The following is a 20,718-nucleotide window of genomic DNA, read 5'->3' on the forward strand; positions in this document are numbered from 1 at the left end:
ACCCACATTTTTTATATGGTTCAAATACTGTACACTACTCTGGTAACTCACAAATGGACGATCAACTCTACTTTTGCTTCTATAGCTAGCCCCCCAAACCACTAAAATAGATGAACCTGTTTCTTAGGTTATGAGCAAAAATAAGTTTTTATTATTCCTTACTAAAGAACAAGAATGTTGAGACTTACTTATAATTCACAGATTACTCCCTCACCCAGGGTGGAAGTATTCCCACTGCAACTTCAGTTAATTTACCCCTTGTGTACTGTACAAGAAGAGACAGACTTTTACAGTGATTCTCAATAGTGGCAGAGGTGGAGAGGGGGTAGCTTTAAAAAGGTTTCAAAATCAATCGACTAGTCCTATAAAAACAGACCCTTTCTTGCCCATTTAGTGATTAATATAGCAAACAGTAATTCCTACTGTATGTAATGCAAAAAGAGCTGAACACATAAAACCTTTAAGCAATATGTAAAATGATGATCACTTCCAACGTAACTTAAGACATCTCAAAAATTCCTATTCCAACTACATGAATATATAGCTAATAAGAACATAAAATCTAATTCCTACTTTGTGTTTATTCATTCGATGTTTGTCTTTTCCTTCTGGGATGCCTTCAATAATGTCATTTTCCTCTTCTTCATCACTATCATCAGCATTTTCTAAGAAATTGAATGTCTCAAGAACATCACCAGAGGGCCTGTGGGAAGGAAAATAGATGAATACAACTATTCCATCGGCTGGTTCTAATATTTCTTTCTGGTTCCTATTTTAAATCAATTCTTAAAGCTAGAGATTCGAATGACTACATTCTGTCTGAGGACTTTATTCCAGAAAAAAAGTCTGAAAGATTCATGTTCTATAACTGAAATAAAAGTAACTATTCTCTGCTGTCTTTCTCCAAAGTTCATTGTCCAAAATACTTTTGGTAATTACTGCATCAAAATAAAATCCTATGGTATCAGACACTCAAAGCAACTGAAACTTAGCATTTCTTACAACTACAACCTCTTACAGTTTAGTATAAATGTTTGAGGACTAAAACAGTAAATACCAAAGTTTATCAGGCGGGGCCAGGAACAGTGCTTCATGTAATCCCAGTACTTTGGAAGATGAAGGCAGGAGGATCACTTGAGCCTAGAAGCTCAAGACCAAGACCAGCCTGGGCAACACAGTGAAACCTGTCTTCAAAAAATATTAGCTGGGTATGGTGTCGTGTGCCTCTAGTCTCAGCTACTCAGAAGACTGAGGCAGGAGGATCATTTCAGCCCAGGACGTCGAGGCTGCAGTAAGCTGTAACTATGCACTGCGTTCCAGCCTGGGTGACAGAGCAAGACCCTGTCTCAAAATGAAAACAAAAGAATTTAAAAATAATTTATCAAGCAGCTCAGATTTAAATTTATAGTAAATCAGATATAAAACATCCCAATCCATCTCACAACCTGTCTTATCTAGAAGAAAGAACTCAAAATCTATTAAAGAAATACTTCTAAGTCTTACAGAATCACTCTAACAGGTAATAGGGACAGGCTTAACTAAATATTTTAACTAATTTGAGTTTCTCGATACACACACAAAAAAGGTTTTCATATAGTTGTTTGAATGTCTAACAATAAAGGCAGCAACAAAACAATAAAGGCAGTAGAAAATTCAGCTGAACAATAACTTTCACCATGAAAAGTCTCTGCTCTGCCACTAAGTAGCTGCTTGAATTTGGCCAAACCATTTAAAACTTTGGTCTCAATTTCTTTACCTGTAAATCATGGGGGCTGAATTAGATTATCTCAATGTCTTTACTAAGAGTACATGGTACCAAAAAGAAAAATCATATAAAACTCAGGGAGGGTTTTCACGCCCCCTGCCATCCCTGATTGGTTGCCTCCATTAGTTCAAATTAGCATATAACACAATTCAGATTATAGTCATCCCTTGGCTTCCATGAGGGATTGGTTCTGGGATACATACCTCCCCCTATGATGCTCAAGTGCCTATATATATTCTCCTTATGGTATACTTTAAATCATCTCTAAATTATTTATAATACCAAATACAATGTAAATACTACGTAAATAAGCGTCATACTGCATTTTTAAATTTGTATTTTATTTTTTGTCATTTTTTTTTTCAATGTGGTATTTTCAATCCATCGATGCAGAACCCACAGACAGAAAGGGCTCACTACATTTTTAAAATAGCATTAACAAAGAGTTTTAATAGGTTGTACTATATCCCACCCAATCCAGCATACTGTTTAAAGAAACTGTATAAAGACTGAATGTAGAAGGAGATGGTTTTTACAAACGCAAATTAGTAAAAACAACCACAAATCTACCAGAACAAAATATACTTTCAGCTCAACATTTACAATGTAACTTAGTATTTGGAGATTAGATGAAAGGCAATGAATGCACTTGATAAAAGTAGCATACCAAAGATAAAATAATTTAAAATAATTTTTTAAAGATATAAGATATTTAACTTTGAAAAATTAAGTACTGCTGCTCCTTGGATAGAAATTTCTGTCTCTAAAATGAGAGTTCCCCCTGTTTCCAGGTTATAAAAACTGCATTTAATCACAGCAATACATTTGCATGGCTTTAAAAGTCAAAGAGAACACAAGCATAAAAGAAAGAATTGATGAATCAGATTTCACCAAAATTATTAACGTTTTCTCTTTGAAAGATACTAAGAAAATGTAAAGAAAACCTGTGAATTGGGAAAAAATATTTGCAACTTACTTTTGATGGAAAACTTGTGTCAAGGGTATATAAAAAAACTCTTTAAGCCATAACAGTAACAAAACAATAAAAAATGGGGAAATATTTCAAATAGACATTGCATCATAATGATAGATGGAATGTAAATAAGCATATGAACAGATGCTCAACATCATTAGTCTTTAGGGAATTGAAAATTAAAGGATCATGGACTGTGAAAGGTCTCAGGGTTTTCCCTGCCTTCAAGCTAACAACCTCGTCTATTACTGTTTCATGAATCCTGAAATAAGTCATAAAATTGAGTCAGAGACAAGAATTCTACTCCTCAGAAGCACAGGAAGTAACAGGATGATAATGTTTGCTGAATTTCCTTTGCCCAAGTCCCACAAGGGTGGCAAGGAGGAGATTGGGTAGATGTTACACTTACAGTTTGTTTGAATCATAGCGGAGGAACTCTGGGCTTAGGGAACTTGAATCTTTATATTGAACAGTAAGCGTGACTTTCCAGAAGACTGTCTCTATCTTACAAGGCTGTTTGTTATATAAATATCCTTAAATAGATAATCCAGAATAAAAGGGCAATATGTGTCTCTGCTCACAGGATGTTTAGAAACATTGAGAGATCAATGGAGAATTGTCTCTAAAAAAAAAAAAAAAAAAAAAAAAATGAGATAGTGTCACAAACTTATAAGAATGACTAAAATTAAGGAACACAGTCTGGAACGGAGTTGATGAAGAGTAGAAAAAGATTAGAAGAGCCACTGAGCTGAAGAATGAAAAAAGGAGTCAGCCAGTGAAGAAAAAGAAAAGGATTGTCAGGCAACTTTTTGGGTCTCTAGTGAAGCTGGCTAAGAATAATTTGGGGATCGTAAGTATCGTTAATCTTTGGTTGTTGTAGCAGTTGCTAAAATGAAGTTCTGCTTGCTAGGAAGTACTGAGGAGAAAAAAGGCAAATAGTTCTAAATAAATTGACAAGGCATACAATGAGTAACAAAGAGTCCCCTGCTCCATCCTTCTCTATCTTTGATTCCTACACACTAGGAACAACCATTTTTGAACTTCTTTTTAAAGAAGCTTCCTTCGTTATTTACCCTATTTTTTCTAAGTAACATGCTTAAATTGCTATTTCTTGATAAAAATTTAGTTCCCTTACAGCCTCTATCCCACACCCATACTTCCTCCCATAACAGTAATATAGTTACATCAATTTACTTTCACCTATATTAATATTCCATGGTTACAAAGTACATATTAGCATTTCCATGTAAATCACATTGCAATGACTCCATTTCCTTTCTTTTATATATAGCTTTCCTGAAATAACTGCCCAGTGTGGTTTTTCTTAACTGCCTGGTTTTCCAAGGATGTTATCACTATTCTCCTCTGAATTTTCCAGAAGAACTACATGTCTCTTTTCAAAATCCTCAGACACATAAAGCAATGTATTAATTTCCCATTTTCTAAGAAACTTTCCTTCCAATGTTCTGTCCTCCTTCCATTCTACTCTGGCTACTGTCCAGGCCCACTGAATAACTATTTCCTGAAATTTCCTTTGCCTCTCTTTATTAAATATCCTTTTTCTTGGATCCTACACTTTCCTCCTCGATCTAGTCTCTCAGAATGCTGAGACATATCTCCAATAGCTTCCTGAGAAAAAAATGAAGGGTAAATTTGAGGCTTTCATATCTAAATGTCTCTTTATGCTATTAATACTTTCACAAACAATTCAGTACTTGGTTCAGTATACAAATCTAAATGGAAATCACTTTCCCTCAGAATCTTTAAGGCGCTGCTCTACTATATTCTAGCTTTGAATGTTAATTTAATAACGCCTGATTCCTAGTCTTTTCAATGTAGTCGAATTTTTCTATCTGGAAGATTTCAGAATTTCCACTTAATTTTTAGTGTTCATGATGATAACCTCTGTATGGATCTTTTTTCAGTATCTGGAAAGAATCCTTTCAATCTGGAACAAACATCCCTGGAAATACATTCTGAAAATATATTCCAGAGAGTTTTCTTGTATTACTATTTTAATCAAGTTTTCAACAACATTTAATTTGTATTCTCTTTTTGAAACTCCTAGTCAGATACTGATCCCCCCAACTTGATCTCTGAATTTTCCTTTTTGGTCCTAACTAGTGTACTGTTCACATGGGTGCCATGGTCTGAATATTTGTGTCCCTTAGCAAAATTCCTATGTTGAAACCTAGTCCACAATATGATGGTATTAAGAGGTAGCCCTTTGGGAGGTGACAGAGCCTTCATGAATAGAATTAGTATCCTTATAAAAGAGGCCCAAAGGAGCCTGCCTTTTCCACCATGTGAAAACCAGTGGGAATTCAGCAGTCTGAAACCCAGAAAAGGGTCTTCACCAGAACCCAACCATGCTGACACATTGATCTTAGACTTCCCAACCTCCTGAGCTGTGAGAAATAAACTTCTATTATTTATAAGCTACTCAGTCCATGGTATTTTGTTATAGCCACCCAGAAGGACTAAGAATATGTCTTGTCAAGCTGCTGACTTAAATTATACATTATAGGTCACAGACCCAGCCATTTCACTGACATATCCCAATTTTCAGTACCATTAGACCTTTTCTATTAATGTGATTCAATTTTAATATCTTGCTTATAAGAGATAAAAGCTGCCAATGTACTGGAAGTCAAACAGTAGGAGAAAACAGGAGATGTCAATGCTCAGCTGGAGACTTTCACACAACCCTGCTGTTTCCATGTTATACAATAACCCCATCTTTCAGTTGTTTTATTTCTTAAGAAAACAGAAATCACTGGTGGAAAATACACTGCCATTCTTTGGAGTAGGGAAGGGGTGCTGTTAAGCCAGTTTTGCAAGATGAAAGAGGATTTAATATTGTGCTTCTTAAACTTTTATTTTTCTTTGAGATGGAGTCTCCCTCTGTCGCCCAGGCTGGAGTGCAGTGGGCATGATCTGGCTCACTGCAACCTCTGCCTACCGGGTTCAAGCAATTCTTGTGCCTCAGCCTCCCTAGTAGTTAGGATTACAGGCACCCGGCACCATGCCCAGCTAATTTTTGTAGTTTTAGTAGAGATGGAGTTTCACCATGTAGGCTAGGCTGATCTCAAGTGATCTGCCCTCCTTGGCCTCCCAAAGTGCTGGGATTATAGGCGTGAGCCACCGTGCCCAGCCTGTGCTTCTTAAATAAACTTTAAACCACTTCTCTATTCACACCCCTATTTAAACCTCTGACTCCAGATGCACCAAACACCTGTAATTCCTTAGCCTTTGCAGCTTTACTGGAATTCTGTGACTTGAATTGGCTTATTCCTTTTCTTCATCCTATTGCTCTCAAATGCCCTTATGTTTAACAAGCTTTCTTAGAGCTAGTCAGTTGTCATTCCTCCATTGTCTTTCTGGATTCCAAACTGTTAAATTCTCCCTATCTCACAGACAGTATACTCTCTCATTCTTTCTGTATGTCGGTTTCTTGCTGTTTTTCTTTTGTGTTAATGCATCTTAAGCCCTTCACTTTCCTTTTAGCAAAATTTCTGAAAGGCACACAAGTAAAATGTGACTTTAATCTACCATCTTTAAAGTAGAAGTCTCCATCTGTGGATAATTTTCTCTTTGCTAATTGCTTATTTTCTACCATCTCTCATTCTAAAAAGACAAACAGAATCTTGAAAGTGAATATATCCAGATGAAAGGGAAAATAAAAGGAAGCCAAGGGTAAGGCTGCTAAGTAAAAGACTAAATGTATCAATGCATTTTCTAGAAGAGGTCCACAAATTTGGCCCTGAGATTCCCAACAGTTAAAAAAAGGGGGTGGGCGGGGAGCAACAACTGGAGGTTCAAAGGTAAGTAAGACCAATTTTTTTTTTTTTTTTTTTGAGACGGAGTTTCGCTCTTGTTACCCAGGCTGGATTGCAATGGCATGATCTCGGCTCACCGCAACCTCCGCCTCCTGAGTTCAGGCAATTCTCCTGCCTCAGCCTCCTGAGTAGCTGGGATTATAGGCACGCGCCACCATGCCCAGCTAATTTTTTGTGTTTTTAGTAGAGACGGGGTTTCACCGTGTTGACCAGGATGGTCTCGATCTCTTGACCTCGTGATCCACCCGCCTCGGCCTCCCAAAGTGCTGGGATTACAGGCTTGAGCCACCGCGCCCGGCCAAGACCAATTATTAAGAAGCATCACAACTTTTCCCAGTTGTAAGATCTAAGAGAATAAATAAATAAATGAAAAGGTCTAAGAGAACTTTCCCAATAAATCCTCATAAAGTAGATGCTTTGTGATATGATGCACTATGCAACCACAACATCCCCTACCATAAATCAAGAAATACAATAATGCCACTCAGTAGCATCTAATAAACACTAGTCTTGGTGGGGGATCACATTTCAAGTAGATACACAGTATTTCCTAATAGCTAACAATTATGTAACACCTATTGTGTGCCAGTTACTGTTCTAAATGCTTTATATTAATGCAGTCCTTCTTCATATCAATCCTAAGATCCTCATTTTACAAGTAATAAAAGTAACATTCCCTGCCCTAAGTGATGGCTAGTAACTAGTGGTTAACCTAGGATTCAAATCCAGTCTGTCTTCAGAATTCATATTAACTATTAGGCATAATGCCTCTAAAATACGAATCTAAAATTTGGGATCTGAAATCTAAAATTACATCCTCTACTTTTGAACATTAAGATTGCTTGTAATTTTTTTCTATTATAAATAAGAATGTAGTACACATCATTTTGCTGAAATATTGATCCACATGTTACACATATTCTTATTCCTAGGAGTTTTCAAATGGCCCTAATAATGGCTCAACCATAACACGCCTACATTAGGGCAGAATCAGAAAATGTAAGTCTACTAATTAAGAAGAAAGCCTTGATTAAAACAACTATTTCCAGCCAGGCACAGTGGCTCATGCCTGTAACCCTTGCTCTCTAGGAGGCTGTGGAAGGAGGATTACTTGAGTCCAGGAGTTCAAGACCAGCATGGAGAATATAACGAGGTCCTATCTCTACAAAAACTTACAAAAATTAGCTAGGCTGAAGTGGGATAACTGCTTGAGCCTAGGAAGTTATGGCTGCAGTGAGCTGTGACTGTGCCACTGGACTCCAGCCTGGGCAACAAGGCAAGACATCATTCAAAACAACACTAAACAAATAAACAAACTATTACCTAAATGTCCATCAACAGGTAAAGAAATAAACCATTAGGCATATTGCCTAATGTTTATACAAAATGTAGTATATGCATACACTGGAATATTGTTCAGTTATGAAAAGAAAAAGATCCTGTCATATGTGACAACATGAATGAACCCCAAGGACATTATACTAAGTAAAACAGGCCAATCACAGAAAGACAAATACTACATGAGTCCAATTATGAATAGTGGTTGCCAGGGGCCAGAGGGAGGAGGAAATGGGAGCTGTTGTTCAAAAGTTACCATTTCCAGACATACCAGAAGAAAAAGTTCCAGAGAGCTGCTGTACAACATTGTGCTTCTCTTAACAATACTGCACACTTTAAGAGGGCAGATCTCATGTTATGTGTTTAACATACATGCACACACACACTCTCCAAAAAACTATCAAGGTCTTAAGAAGCTTTACAAGGAGAATATATAGTTTACTGAGAATCTTTGTAAGACGATGCAAAGAATGAGGGAAAAAAACAAAAGGATAAGCCGGGCATGGTGGCTCACGCCTGTAATCCAGCACTTTGAGAGGCCAAGGTGTGCGCATCACAAGGTCAGGAGTTCGAGACCAGTCTGGCTAATATAGTGAAACCCCGTCTCTACTAAAAATACACAAAATCAGCTGGACATGGTGGTCTGTGCTTGTAATACCAGTTACTCGGGAGGCTGAGGCAGGAAAATTGTGTGAACCCGGGAGGTGGAGGTTGCAGTGAGCCGACATCGCACCACTGCACTCCAGCCCAGGTGACAGAGCAAGACTCCGTCTCAAAAAACAAAACAAAACAAAACACAAAAAAGGATCTTTGATTCAGATTCAGAGTCAGATGTGGTATGGCAAATTTGTATTGCTGTTAACATATTTACAAATCCTATGAACTAAAATTATACCCAGTGACCAGTTTGGCTAAAAATACTTCATAATGTTTCTGCTTTTTCTCTTACGCTACAAAACACTCTATGCTTCCTGAAATCACATTATAGAAAACAAGGGCTCTATTTGATGTCAAAGTGACTATTAAAGAGCTCATTTCTCAGAAGGAAAAATTCTAAATCAAAGACTTACGTTAGCTATAAACCTTAAGCATGGCTGGGCACCGTGGCTCACGCCTGTAATCCAAGCACTTTGGAGGCCAAGGTGGGCAGATCACCTGAGGTCTGGAGTTCAAGACCAGCCTGACCAACATGGTGAAACCCCATCTTTAAAAATTAATAAATAGGCCAAGCGCGGTGGCTCAAGCCTGTAATCCCAGCACTTTGGGAGGCCGAGGCGGGTGGATCACAAGGTCAAGAGATCGAGACCATCCTGGTCAACATGGTGAAACCCCGTCTCTACTAAAAATACAAAAAATTAGCTGGGCATGGTGACGCGTGCCTGTAATCCCAGCTACTCAGGAGGCTGAGGCAGGAGAATTGCCTGAACCCAGGAGGCGGAGGTTGCGGTGAGCCGAGATCGTGCCATTGCACTCCAGCCTGGGTAACAAAAGCAAAACTCAAGTCTCAAAAAAAAAAAAAAAAAAAAAAAATTAATAAATAAAAATAAAAAACTATAAACCTTAAAGAAAAAAATACATATACATATACATATATGTATCTCTGTGTGTATGTGTGTCTGTCTGTCTGTCCATTTGTGTGTGTGTGTGTGTGTGTGTGTGTGTGTGTGTGTGTGTGTGTGTGATGGAGTCTTGCTCTGTCACCTAGGCCAGAGTGTGGTGGCACAATCTGGTTCACTACAACCTCTGCCTCCTGGGTTCAACTGATGCTCCCACCTCAGCCTCCCAAGTAGCTGGGATTACAATCGTGTGCCTGGCTAATTTTTTAAATTTTAGTAGAGATGGGGTTTTACCATGCTGGTGAACAGGCTTGTCTCAAACTCCTGACCTCAAATGATCCACTCCCCTCAGCCTCCCGAAGTGCTGGGATTACAGATGTGAGCCATCTATAGGAACAGATGCCCAGCTGACAGGAATGTATTTTAGACACTATACAACATCATAAAATATATCCAGGATGTGAAATAATCTTTATAAACTATACATATTATTTCTTCTTTTTTTTCTTTTGAGACAGAGTCTTGCTCTGTGGCCCAGGCTGGAATGAAGTGGTATGATCTTGGCTCACTGCAACTTCTGCCTCCCAGGTACAAGTAATTCTCCTGCTTCAGCATCCCAAGTAGCTGGGACTACAGGCGCATGCTGTCACGCCCAGATAATATTTTGTATTTTAGTAGAGAGTAGATTTCACTGTGTTGTCCAGGCTGGTCTCAAACCCTGGAGCTCAGGCAATCTGCTCTCCTCAGTCTCCCAAAGTGCTGGGATTACAGGTGTGAGCCCCCACACCCAGCCCATATCATTTATTTCTTAAGCTCTAAACAACCTCAATGAACTCAACTATGTTTTTTCCCATTTTCTTTTGTCTTTCTAACCTATGTTACTCAGGGTAACATCTCATGGTAAAAATGCTTAACTCCTTGTATTTATCAAGTCTGTATTAATCAAAGCATATCTGTTAGACAGACAATAACAAATGATGATGAAATGTGGAGAAATTAGAATTCTTATAGTACTGCTGGTGGGAAGGTAAAATAGTGCAACCACCTTGGAAAAGAGTTTGGCAGGTCCTCAATCTTCTTCATTAGTCCAAAACTTGGAACCAACCCCATACCCATCACCTGTAGAAGAAACACATAACAAAGGCCCAGTATGATGGCTGATGCCTATAATCCCAGCACTTTGGAAGGCCAATGACGGCAGACTGCTTGAGCCCAAGAGTTTCAGACAAGCCTGGGCAACATGGCAAAACCCCATCTTGGCAAAAATACAAAAACTGGCCAAGTATGGTGCTGTGAACTTGTGGTCCCAGCTATTCAGGAAGCTGAGGTGGGAGGATCACCTGAGCACAGGGAGGTTGAGGCTTCAGTGAGCTATGATCACGCCACTGCACTCCAGCCTGGACAACTAACTGGGTGAGACTCTGTCTCAAAAATAAGAACAATAATAAAATAAAAAAGGAACACATAAACCAAATGTAATATATCCAAAATGGAATATTATTTGGAAATAAAAAGGAACGAAGTACTGATGCATGGTATAACATGGATAAACCTTGAAAATATGCTAAATGAAAGAAGCCACTCACAAAAGACTGCTTATATGAAATATCTAGAATACACAAATCTACAGAGACAGAAAGTAGATTAGTGGTATCCCAGGGTTGGGAGATGGGGTAAAATGGAGAGTGGCCACCTAATGGGTATGGGGTTTCTTTTAGCGGTGGTGAAAATGTTCTTAACTTAGATTGTAGTGATAGCTGAACAACTCTGTAAGTATTCTAAAAACTACTAAATCATATTCTTTTAATGGGTAAATTTTACGATATGTTAATTATAACTCAATAAATGTTTTTATCTGGTAGCTTCCTAAATCCAAACACAGTGCAAAGCCTCGTTTCTTTCACATTGGTGTCTAAATAACCACTGCTAATTCTAGTGACAAAGTAGCATTATAATTTGTTGAAAATACTCCAGCAAAAATTTAAAAATAAGGATGTTAAAATAGCTCTGAACTACATAAAATCAGCCTCAAATCTGATTCTGCACCTATTTCAGAATTACAGCTGTTCTCTTGTTATCAAAACTTAACAGGTTGGGTGCAATGGCTCATGCCCGTAATTGCAGCAGTTTTGAAGGCTGAGGCAGGTAGATTGCATAAAGCCAGGAGTTTGAGACCAGCCTGGGTAACAGAGCAAGAACCCATCTCTAAAAAATATATGGTGGTGCATGCCTGGAATCTGAACAACTCAGGAGGCTGAGTGGTGAGGATCACTCGAGCATGGGAGGCAGAGGTTGCAGTGAGCCAATACCATATCAGCGTACTCTAGCCTGGGCAATGAAGCCAGACCCTGACTCAAAAAACAGACAAATAAAAATCAACTTAACATAGATAAATTTTAAAAGCCACTAAATAGAAAATTTATTTGCCCATAGTACCATGGAGAGGGGTGGAAGGTGGCTAGGTCTTTAACTCTGAACTCAATCTTTAAAAATTGTTAATAGTAGCTGGGAGTGGCTGGGTGCGGTGGTTCACGCCTGTAATCCCAGCACTTTGGGAGGCCGAGGCGGGTGGATCATGAGATCAAGAGATCAAGACCATTCTGGTCAACATGGTGAAACCCCGTCTCTACTAAAAATACTAAAAAAAATTACCTGGGCATGGTGGTGCACGCTTGTAGTCCCAGCTACTCGGGAGGAGAGAAAGGAGAATTGCTTGAACCCAGGAGGCGGAGGTTGCGGTGAGCCGAGATCGCGCCATTGCACTCCAGCCTGGGTAACAAAAGCGAAACTCCGTCTCAAAAAAAAAAAAATAGTAGCTGGGAGTGATAGCTCACTGGGAGTCCAAGGCAGGTGGATCACCTGAGGTCAGGAGTTCAAGACCAGCCTGGCCAATGTGGTGAAACCATCTCAGCTAAAAACACAAAAATCAGCCAGGCATGGTGGTGGATGCCTGTAATCCCAGCTACTTGAGAAGCTGAGGCAGGAGAATCACCTGAGCCTGGGAGGCAGAGGGTGCAGTTAAGCCAAGATTGCACCATTGCACTCATGCCTGGGAAACAAAAGTAAGATTCTGCCTCAAAAAAAATTTTTTTAAATAGCAGTAACAAGAAGCTAAAGAGATTAATAGTAATAATTTCCATAATATGCATTACATAAACTATGTTAAGGATAAAACATACCTTTTTATTTCTTGACCTTTTTGCTTAGGAGATTCACCTCCATTTAGGATCTGTTCTAAATTCTTTGTTTCTACTGATCCATTTGGTTCTGAATTAGATAGTCCAAGTAATGACCTTACCCGCTGAGACCGTACATCTAATATTGTATCTGTATAACCTACTTCCTGAAGATACCTGTAAGAGAAAATAAATATTAAAATCCACATACTGTTAACAAGTGCCAGACTCAAAATCATATCAAAGGAATTTTACAAAAACCCATAATCCTATAAAATATACTCTTCCTTTGTCTCAGTTTCTTTCTTCTCTACAGACTAGTTCCATTTCTAACAGCATTATGCCAATTACAACCCCAAATTTAAATTAAAAAGCATGAGTATGGTTAACACTGATTAAGAGACAATTATCTAAAAACCCAAGAAGCCCTAGTGCCTTGAAACGCTTTTAGGATTACTTACACACACACACACACACACACACACACACACACACACACACACACACACGTTTTTAAATTTCCATACACTCACAACCACTTTTTTTTTTTTTTGGAGATGGAGTCTTGCTCTGTCACCCAGGCTGGAGTACAGTGGCATGATCTCGGCTCACTGCAACCTCCGCTTTCCGGGTTCAAGCAATTCTTCTGCCTCAACCTCCTAAGTAGCTGGGACTACAGGCACGTGCCATCACACTCGGCTAATTTTTGTGTTTTTAGTAGAGACAGGGTATCACCATATTGGTCAGGCTGGTCTCAAACTCCTGACATCGTGATCCACCTGCCTTGGCCTCCCAAATGATGGGATTACAGGTGTGAGACACCAAGCCTGGCCATTTTTTAAAATTTCCACACATACACATTTTTAAATTTACACACAGCCACACACTAGACACACATTTTTTTAATTTCCAAGGAGTGGTAAAGAAAGAGGAGAACTGAATCTTAGCACAAAGACATACTAAGTTTAAACTTGGTGTTGTTAACTACAGATTGATGGAATACACTAATTCTCTTTCTAGGATCTAAGATCCCATACAGCATTCCTTTAGTACTGTGGTTTTCAATGTTTTACTATATTTAAACCAAGGAACTTAACCTAGGATCTAAGACAAGACTGGAAAAGAAGAAAGGGACTAGATTACGATAATGAGCCGTGAATGGCTCTGTGACAAATTAAAGTATTTAAGAGGCTAATGAAGGATGCTTAAAAGAAGCCTTAAATTCTGCTGGCAGAAGAACAAAAGATTTTTAGGTGAATGATAAACAGGAAAAAAAAACGAGATAAGAACACTAACACAGCAAGAAGTAAATATGGAGGAGAATAAATGTGAGAAAAATAAGAAAGATATGTGGAAGTAGAATGAAAAAACAAGAACTTTGGGACAATTTTCAGGTTTCTAGCTTGGACAGCTGGATGACGGGTACATTCAAAGAAATTAAAATATAGAGTCAGAATCCAGTTTACAGAGTACCTATCAGACAACCACGTAGTGTCTATAAAAAAAAAAAAAACAAAACACAAGTGGCAATGTTTATTAGGCACATAGATGATACAAATCGAAAGCTAAGAAGAGACTGGCTTGGGTATACAGATTTGGGTCATTAATCTTTGGTACTATTTGAAGTCATGGATTTAAATGAAGTCACTCACAAAATAAGCATAAATAAAAAGAGAAAATCTGGGTATACAAACACCCAAAGGACTAGAATCATAAGAAAAACTCAAAGGAAAATGAAAATACTTGAGAAATTAGAGGGAAAAAAAATGATAGCAGAGAGTGCTGTCATGGAAGCAAAACTAAAAGTTTCAAAAAGGAATAGATAATGTCAAATTTTTCCAAGATATCAATTATAACAAAGAAGGTCTCTTGAATCTGTTTGTGATAGCTGCTTCAGAGGAACGTCAAAATGGAAAACAGCTGACGAACAAGAATGAAGACTATGGGGCTAAACTACTCTTAACAAGTTTGGCTATAAAGTCACAGAGAAAGATAATGGTGTCAAGAGACTAAACCAGGCATCCCCAAACTTTTTACACAGGGGGCCAGTTCACTGTCTCTCAGACCGTTGGAGGGCTGCCACATACTGTGCTCCTCTCACTGACCACCAATGAAAGAGGTGCCCCTTCCTGAAGTGTGGCAGGGGGGCCAAATAAATGGCCTCAGGGGGCCGCATGCGGCCCGCGGGCCCTACTTTGGGGACGCCTGGACTAAACTGTAAATCCAGGCAATGAGATTAAGCATTTATGAGAGAAATACTGTCCAACTGATTTCTCTACAACTGTCCTCACTCTTCTAAAAAATGTAGTTCTCCCTTGGAGAGAACAGCTCCTACTGTACTCTAACCATCTGGTCTGAATGAACTGCCAACATCTCATACAACTCAGGTAAAAAGGACTGACTCATGGGCAATCATTTGATTAGTCAGGACAACACTTATCCTTTTCAGAAATTGTTCTAGGTCGGGCGCGGTGGCTCAAGCCTGTAATCCCAGCACTTTGGGAGGCCGAGGCGGGTGGATCACGAGGTCAAGAGATCGAGACCATCTGGTCAACATGGTGAAACCCTGTCTCTACTAAAAATACAAAAAATTAGCTGGGCATGGTGGCACGTGCCTGTAATCCCAGCTACTCGGGAGGCTGAGGCAGAAGAATTGCCTGAACCCAGGAGGCGGAGGTTGCGGTGAGCCGAGATTGTGCCATTGCACTCCAGCCTGGGTAACAAGAGTGAAACTCTGTCTCAAAATAAATAAATAAATAAATAAATTGTTCTAAGACAGAGTGTTCTCTGACATATGGAAAAAAGTGGTTCTCAGCAGAAAAGAAGAAACCTGAGACAGAGAGGGGTAGAAAATCAAATAAGAATGTCCTTAAGAGTTTCTAGTCTGAGACAGCCTCCAAGTTACCCTAGCTCTTCACTTGGTTGTTCACTATTTCACCATTTCCTTTAATTCTCCGGGTTATCCTGCATCCTTCCAATCAATAATCTATTCTTTTCTTCAAATTTTAGTCACTTATAATGAGAGCCTGGATTGATAAATACCTTTTTGAATGGAACATAAGAAACTAAGGTAAAAGATAAGAATTTACAGAGGCCGGGCACAGTGGCTCATGCCTAGAATCCCAGCACTCTGGGAGGCCAAGGCGGATGGATCATGAGGTCAGGAGATCAAAACCATCCTGGCCAACATGGTGAAACCCTGTCTCTACTAAAACTACAAAAATTAGCTCAGCATGGCAGCACATACCTGTAGTCCAGCTACTCGGGAGGCTAAGGGAGAAGAACTGACTGAACCGGGAGGTGGAGGCTGCAGTGAGCCGAGATCAAGCCACTGCACTCCAGCCTGGGCAACAGAGTGAGACTCCATCAAATAAATAAATAAATAAAAATTTAAAAATACATTTACAGAAAGGAAAGCAAAGTGTTAAGGGAGTTCTCAACTGACAGCCTTCATATTTTCAGTGAAGCAGAGCCTGAAGTGCTCTAATGAAATAAGGGAGAATGGGCTGAGATGTAATAAAAGTTTAGAATATCCACTGACGACAATGGAAGCAGAGGGTGGGTGGCCAAGGGTTATGGAAAAGGGCTCTCTGCAATGTTTGGACAGGAAACCATGAATATATAACAGCATTCACATGATTTTGTAGTTTTTATACAAGAGTTAACTAGAAAGAGAAGCAGTAGACAGAATGAACTAGAGCTCAAGTTTTGCAGGTAAATTCAGTAAAATGACTGGTGAGGAAGTGGTAAGCAGCAGGTAGCAAGAAAATTAAGGGTACTAGATAAGGGTGATCAGTTATGGAGTCTAAGCTGGAGCTAGGGAAACAGAAATAAAATAAATGCAACCATAGGTAGAAGAGCTAAGAGAAAAATGATATAGTCAAGGATCTAAAGATCATGGTAAAGTCAGAGGGCAAATAACACAGGGGTCAGAGGTGAAATGCATGGTGACTTTCCAGACCAGATGTCCCCAAACTGCGGCCCCCTGAGGCCATTTATCTGCCCCCCCCGCCCCGCTGCACTTCAGGAAGGGGCACCTCTTTCATTGGTGGTCAGTGAGAGGAGCACAGTATGTGGCGGCCCTCCAATGGTGTGAGAGACAGTGAACTGGCCCCCTGTGTAAAAAGTTTGGGGAAGCCTGGTCCAGACCATGGAATATTCTAAAGATAGTTATACAAGATCAAGGGTGAAGGTAAAGATACCTACAGTGGAAAACACTGAATAACTGAAAATCACCCAGGATATCAGTAGGATACAAATTCCAAAATTTTCAAAATATAAGGAAAATAACAGATGAAAGACCAAAAAAAAAAAAAAAAAGATTTACCAGAGAAATACTTCCAATACAACAAGTAATTCAAAAAATCAAAAAGGCTCCTAAAAAATTCAAGTAAAAGGAGGATTTGGCAATCCACTTCTGAAAAGTTTCAGATGAATTCTTCATTCTCTAGACCAGTCACACGCACACTGAATTGTGTGAATTCTGCACTGATAGTAATGGAGGGGTCTAGGAAGTATGAATTCTGTATTGTTTTTGTTCTGTTCAAGTCATCCAGTCTTTTAGACATTCTATCCTGCAAGCAAGAAGACATCATCATCCTGAAACTCAGAGGAAACAAACTTTTACAAAGATCCAAGCATCTACACAGCAAAAAAGCCGCAACATAAAACACATACACATTGTCCTAATACAATTTTTTACTTGCAAATTGATTCAATAAAAGAACTTTCATACCTAGATCCTTAAAGCCGAAAATAAATAAATACTCACTGTCTTAAAAGCTGTCTGCCTTGCTTCCACGTTAACTGGCTATTCTGAGGTGCTGTGGGAGCCTCTGTGTCTTTGGTTTCTTCTAAAGAGTAAGAAAAAAAAAAAGTTTTACATACATTATTTCAACTTCTGAAAATATTGCCAAAGTTTTCTTAGGGATCAATTCCCCCAAAAAATACTTAAATATTTTATAAAGGACAGGATAAAATTAACTTTTACTAAGTATTAACTGTGGGTCACTCATTTTAAATGTGTCCCAATAACCCAATGACTTAAGTACTATGTTCCCCATTTTGAAACAGGGAAAACCCTGTTTTAAGGCGTACTTTGTTAGTATCAAAGATTCAAAAGTCAAAAACCCAGGAGATAAAATATTATTAGAACTGATTTTGTTTTTTCCTTTTTTTTTTTGAGACAGGATCTCACTCTGTCACCCAGGCTGGAGTGGCAACATCTCGGTTCACTGCAGTCTCTACTTCCCTGGGCTCTAGAGATCCCACCTAAGCCTCTCAAGTAGTTGGGACCACAGACGCATACCACCATGCCCAGTTAATTTTTTTTATTTTGAAGAGATAAGGTTTTGCCATGTTGCCCAAAATAGTCTCAAACTCCTAGGCTAAAGTGATCCACTCTCCTGAGCTGCCTAGTAAGTGCTAGCATTATAGGGCATGAGCCACCGTGCCCGGCAAATTAATTTTTTTTTTTAATTACTAGAATTCTGCTGAGTTGATTGCCTTTGAAATTAAAAAGCTCAACAAGCATCTCTAGAACAAAAGTTAAAACTATCTACTGACGTTTATATCACAGAAATATTTCCCCATAAACTCATAAATTTCCATTATTAAAATAAAGACAGAGTGAAGAAGAGAGGGGCATCAAAGATCAACCCTCACACTGAATGTTGAGGACTCTGTGAGGCTCCTAGACTCCTCGAAGTCACTTAGTACTTGCTGGTAGTAATTCAAATCCTCTACAGCTATTATTTCTCTAACCCTAACAATCCAATTAGTAATACCTTCTGGCTGGGAACAGTGGCTAAGGTCTGCAATCCCAGCACTTTGGGAGGCCAAGGCAGCTGGGTCACTTTAGCCCAGTAGTTCAAGACCAGCCTGGAAAACCTCATCTCTACAAAAAATGCAAAACTTAGCTAGGCATGGTGGCACATGCCTGTAGTCCCAGCTACTTGAGAGGCTGAGGGAGGAGGATTGCTTGAGCCTGGGAAGCAAAGATTGCAGTGACCCAAGATCTGCCCCCAAGCTCGAGCAATCCTCTGGCACTCTAGCCTGGGCAAAAGAATGAGACTCTGTCTCAAAACAAAAGAAAAACCACTTATTATTCTATCCCAAACACAAGCATTTCTTTGATTCCCAGAAATAATTATTTCATTCTAACAGTCACCCTGATTTTTCTATTTATAACATTTTAAAGTTACATACAACACATAATCACTGGAGAAAAAAATATTTTAAAAAATAAGAAATACAACTGCCCCAAACCCTATTACCAAGAGTTAACAACTGGTAGTACTTTAGTGTTTATCATTCCCTATTTTCTACCTGAAAATACACATGACTAATATAATCCCACCCTTTTTTTTTAAATGTCCCAAAGTATACACCGCATTATAATCTGCTTCTGACACTAAAGTTACCTTGAACATTTTCTGTATGGCAATATAGATTAGCATTAAAAATGATTACATAATATTCTATAGAAAAAATATACCTATTTAACCAATCCCCTAATGTTGAAATTAGTTTCCATTTTCTATCATAAATAATGTTGCTAAGGATATTCTTGAAGTACATCAAGTGTATAGCTCAAGGAATTTTTGAACACACCCATGTAACCAGTACCTAGATGAAGAAACAAAACATTATCAGCATCCCCAAAGCCTTCCTTGTGCCCTCTAGTCATTAGCCACTCCAAAAAGGGTATGAACAGTATCTTAATTTCTAAAAGTATCTAGATTTTAAAATATAATTTCTATCATTTTTCAATTTTGTCATTAAACCATGTTGTTGCATTTAGTTTTTAGTTCGCTCACTTTTGCTGCTAAACAGCACTCCATTTGCTAATATATCACAATGTACTTATCCATTTAATCTAATTCTGAAGACTGCTCTAGTTGTTTCCAGATTTTCACTGTAAATAATGGTGCTATGAACATTCTTATACAAGTTTCATGATGAACATATATATGCTTTTTGAATAGTGGAGTTACTGGATCATAGGGTATGTACATAAGTATTTTTTGAGACAGGATCTCACTTTGTCACCCAAGAGGAGTGGTGTGAACACAGCTTACTGCAGCCTTGATGTCCTAGGCTCAAGCAATCCTCCTACTTCAGCCCCCTAAATAGCTGGGACTACAGGGGTGCAACACAAACGCTGAGAAATTTTTGTATTTTTTGTAGAGATGAGGTTTTTCCATGTTGTCCAGGCTGGTCTTGAACTCCTGGGCTCAAGTGATCGAATGCCTCGGCCTCCTCAAATGCTGGAATTACATGCTGGGATTACGGGAGTGAGCCATCGCACCCAGCCTAGGGTATGTACGTTATATCCTTTGAGGATCCTTTAGTATCCTCTTTAGTCATAGTGTCAAGTCACTTTCAGAGCAGCATTATCAATTTATAATCCTAACACTGATGTCTACTATTTCTGGTTACGACACATCCTAAACAACTGATATTGCCTCTTTAGCATTTTAGCCACTCTGGTCAGTGTCTAATGGTACTCCATCGTAGTTTTAAGTTGTATTTTCTTAAAAACTAATAAAAATCAAGCAACATTTCATATATTTATTGGCCATTTACATATATTCTCTTCTATGGAGTGTCTTTTTAAGTCTTTTGCCCATTTTTCTGCTTGTCTTCTAAATGTAGAAGAGAGGAAGCTCTTTTAAATATTTGAATATAACCCCTTTATAAGGTTAGCTTTAGGCTATATCTATTTGTTTTACTAAGAGAAGGGTATAAACATGTATATTCTACTTTGGTCAAATCAGTATTTTGTACATTTTCTTTCTTATATTGATTTCTTTGGGGATATACAAAAGGCAACACTGCTTCATTTAGTATTGTCTCCACATATACTCTGATGTAAATGATTCTATAATACGTTGTTCACATGATGTATTTTTGCCCATCCCTTTGTTTGGTTTTCCACTAAACATCCTGAAAACATTTTACTTTGCTGTTATTGTGTGTCTTGTAAAGAAAACACCTGGATATTATTTTCTTCCTCAACTTGAGGAATTTTTAATATTTAGGTTTATATAGATAAAAACAGCAGACTTGT

At 38.6% G+C, this 20,718-nt stretch overlaps 1 protein-coding gene across 4 annotated transcripts in view; it reads right to left on the reverse strand.

Moving 5' to 3' along the window:
• Positions 1-20,718, reverse strand: part of STRN3 (striatin 3) — a 129,352-nt gene that overhangs the window by 44,954 nt on the left and 63,680 nt on the right. For all 4 annotated transcript variants that reach the window (XM_010334969.3, XM_003924228.4, XM_003924227.4 and 1 more), the window contains exons 4-6: positions 17,419-17,500; positions 12,651-12,824; positions 574-703 (exon numbers count right to left, since the gene is read on the reverse strand). In XM_010334969.3, coding sequence (XP_010333271.1) covers positions 574-703; positions 12,651-12,824; positions 17,419-17,500 — 386 coding nt within the window. The remainder of the gene's footprint in view (positions 1-573; positions 704-12,650; positions 12,825-17,418; positions 17,501-20,718) is intronic.

Source organism: Saimiri boliviensis, chromosome 2, assembly GCF_048565385.1.
Source record: "Saimiri boliviensis isolate mSaiBol1 chromosome 2, mSaiBol1.pri, whole genome shotgun sequence".
Lineage (NCBI taxonomy): Eukaryota > Metazoa > Chordata > Mammalia > Primates > Cebidae > Saimiri > Saimiri boliviensis.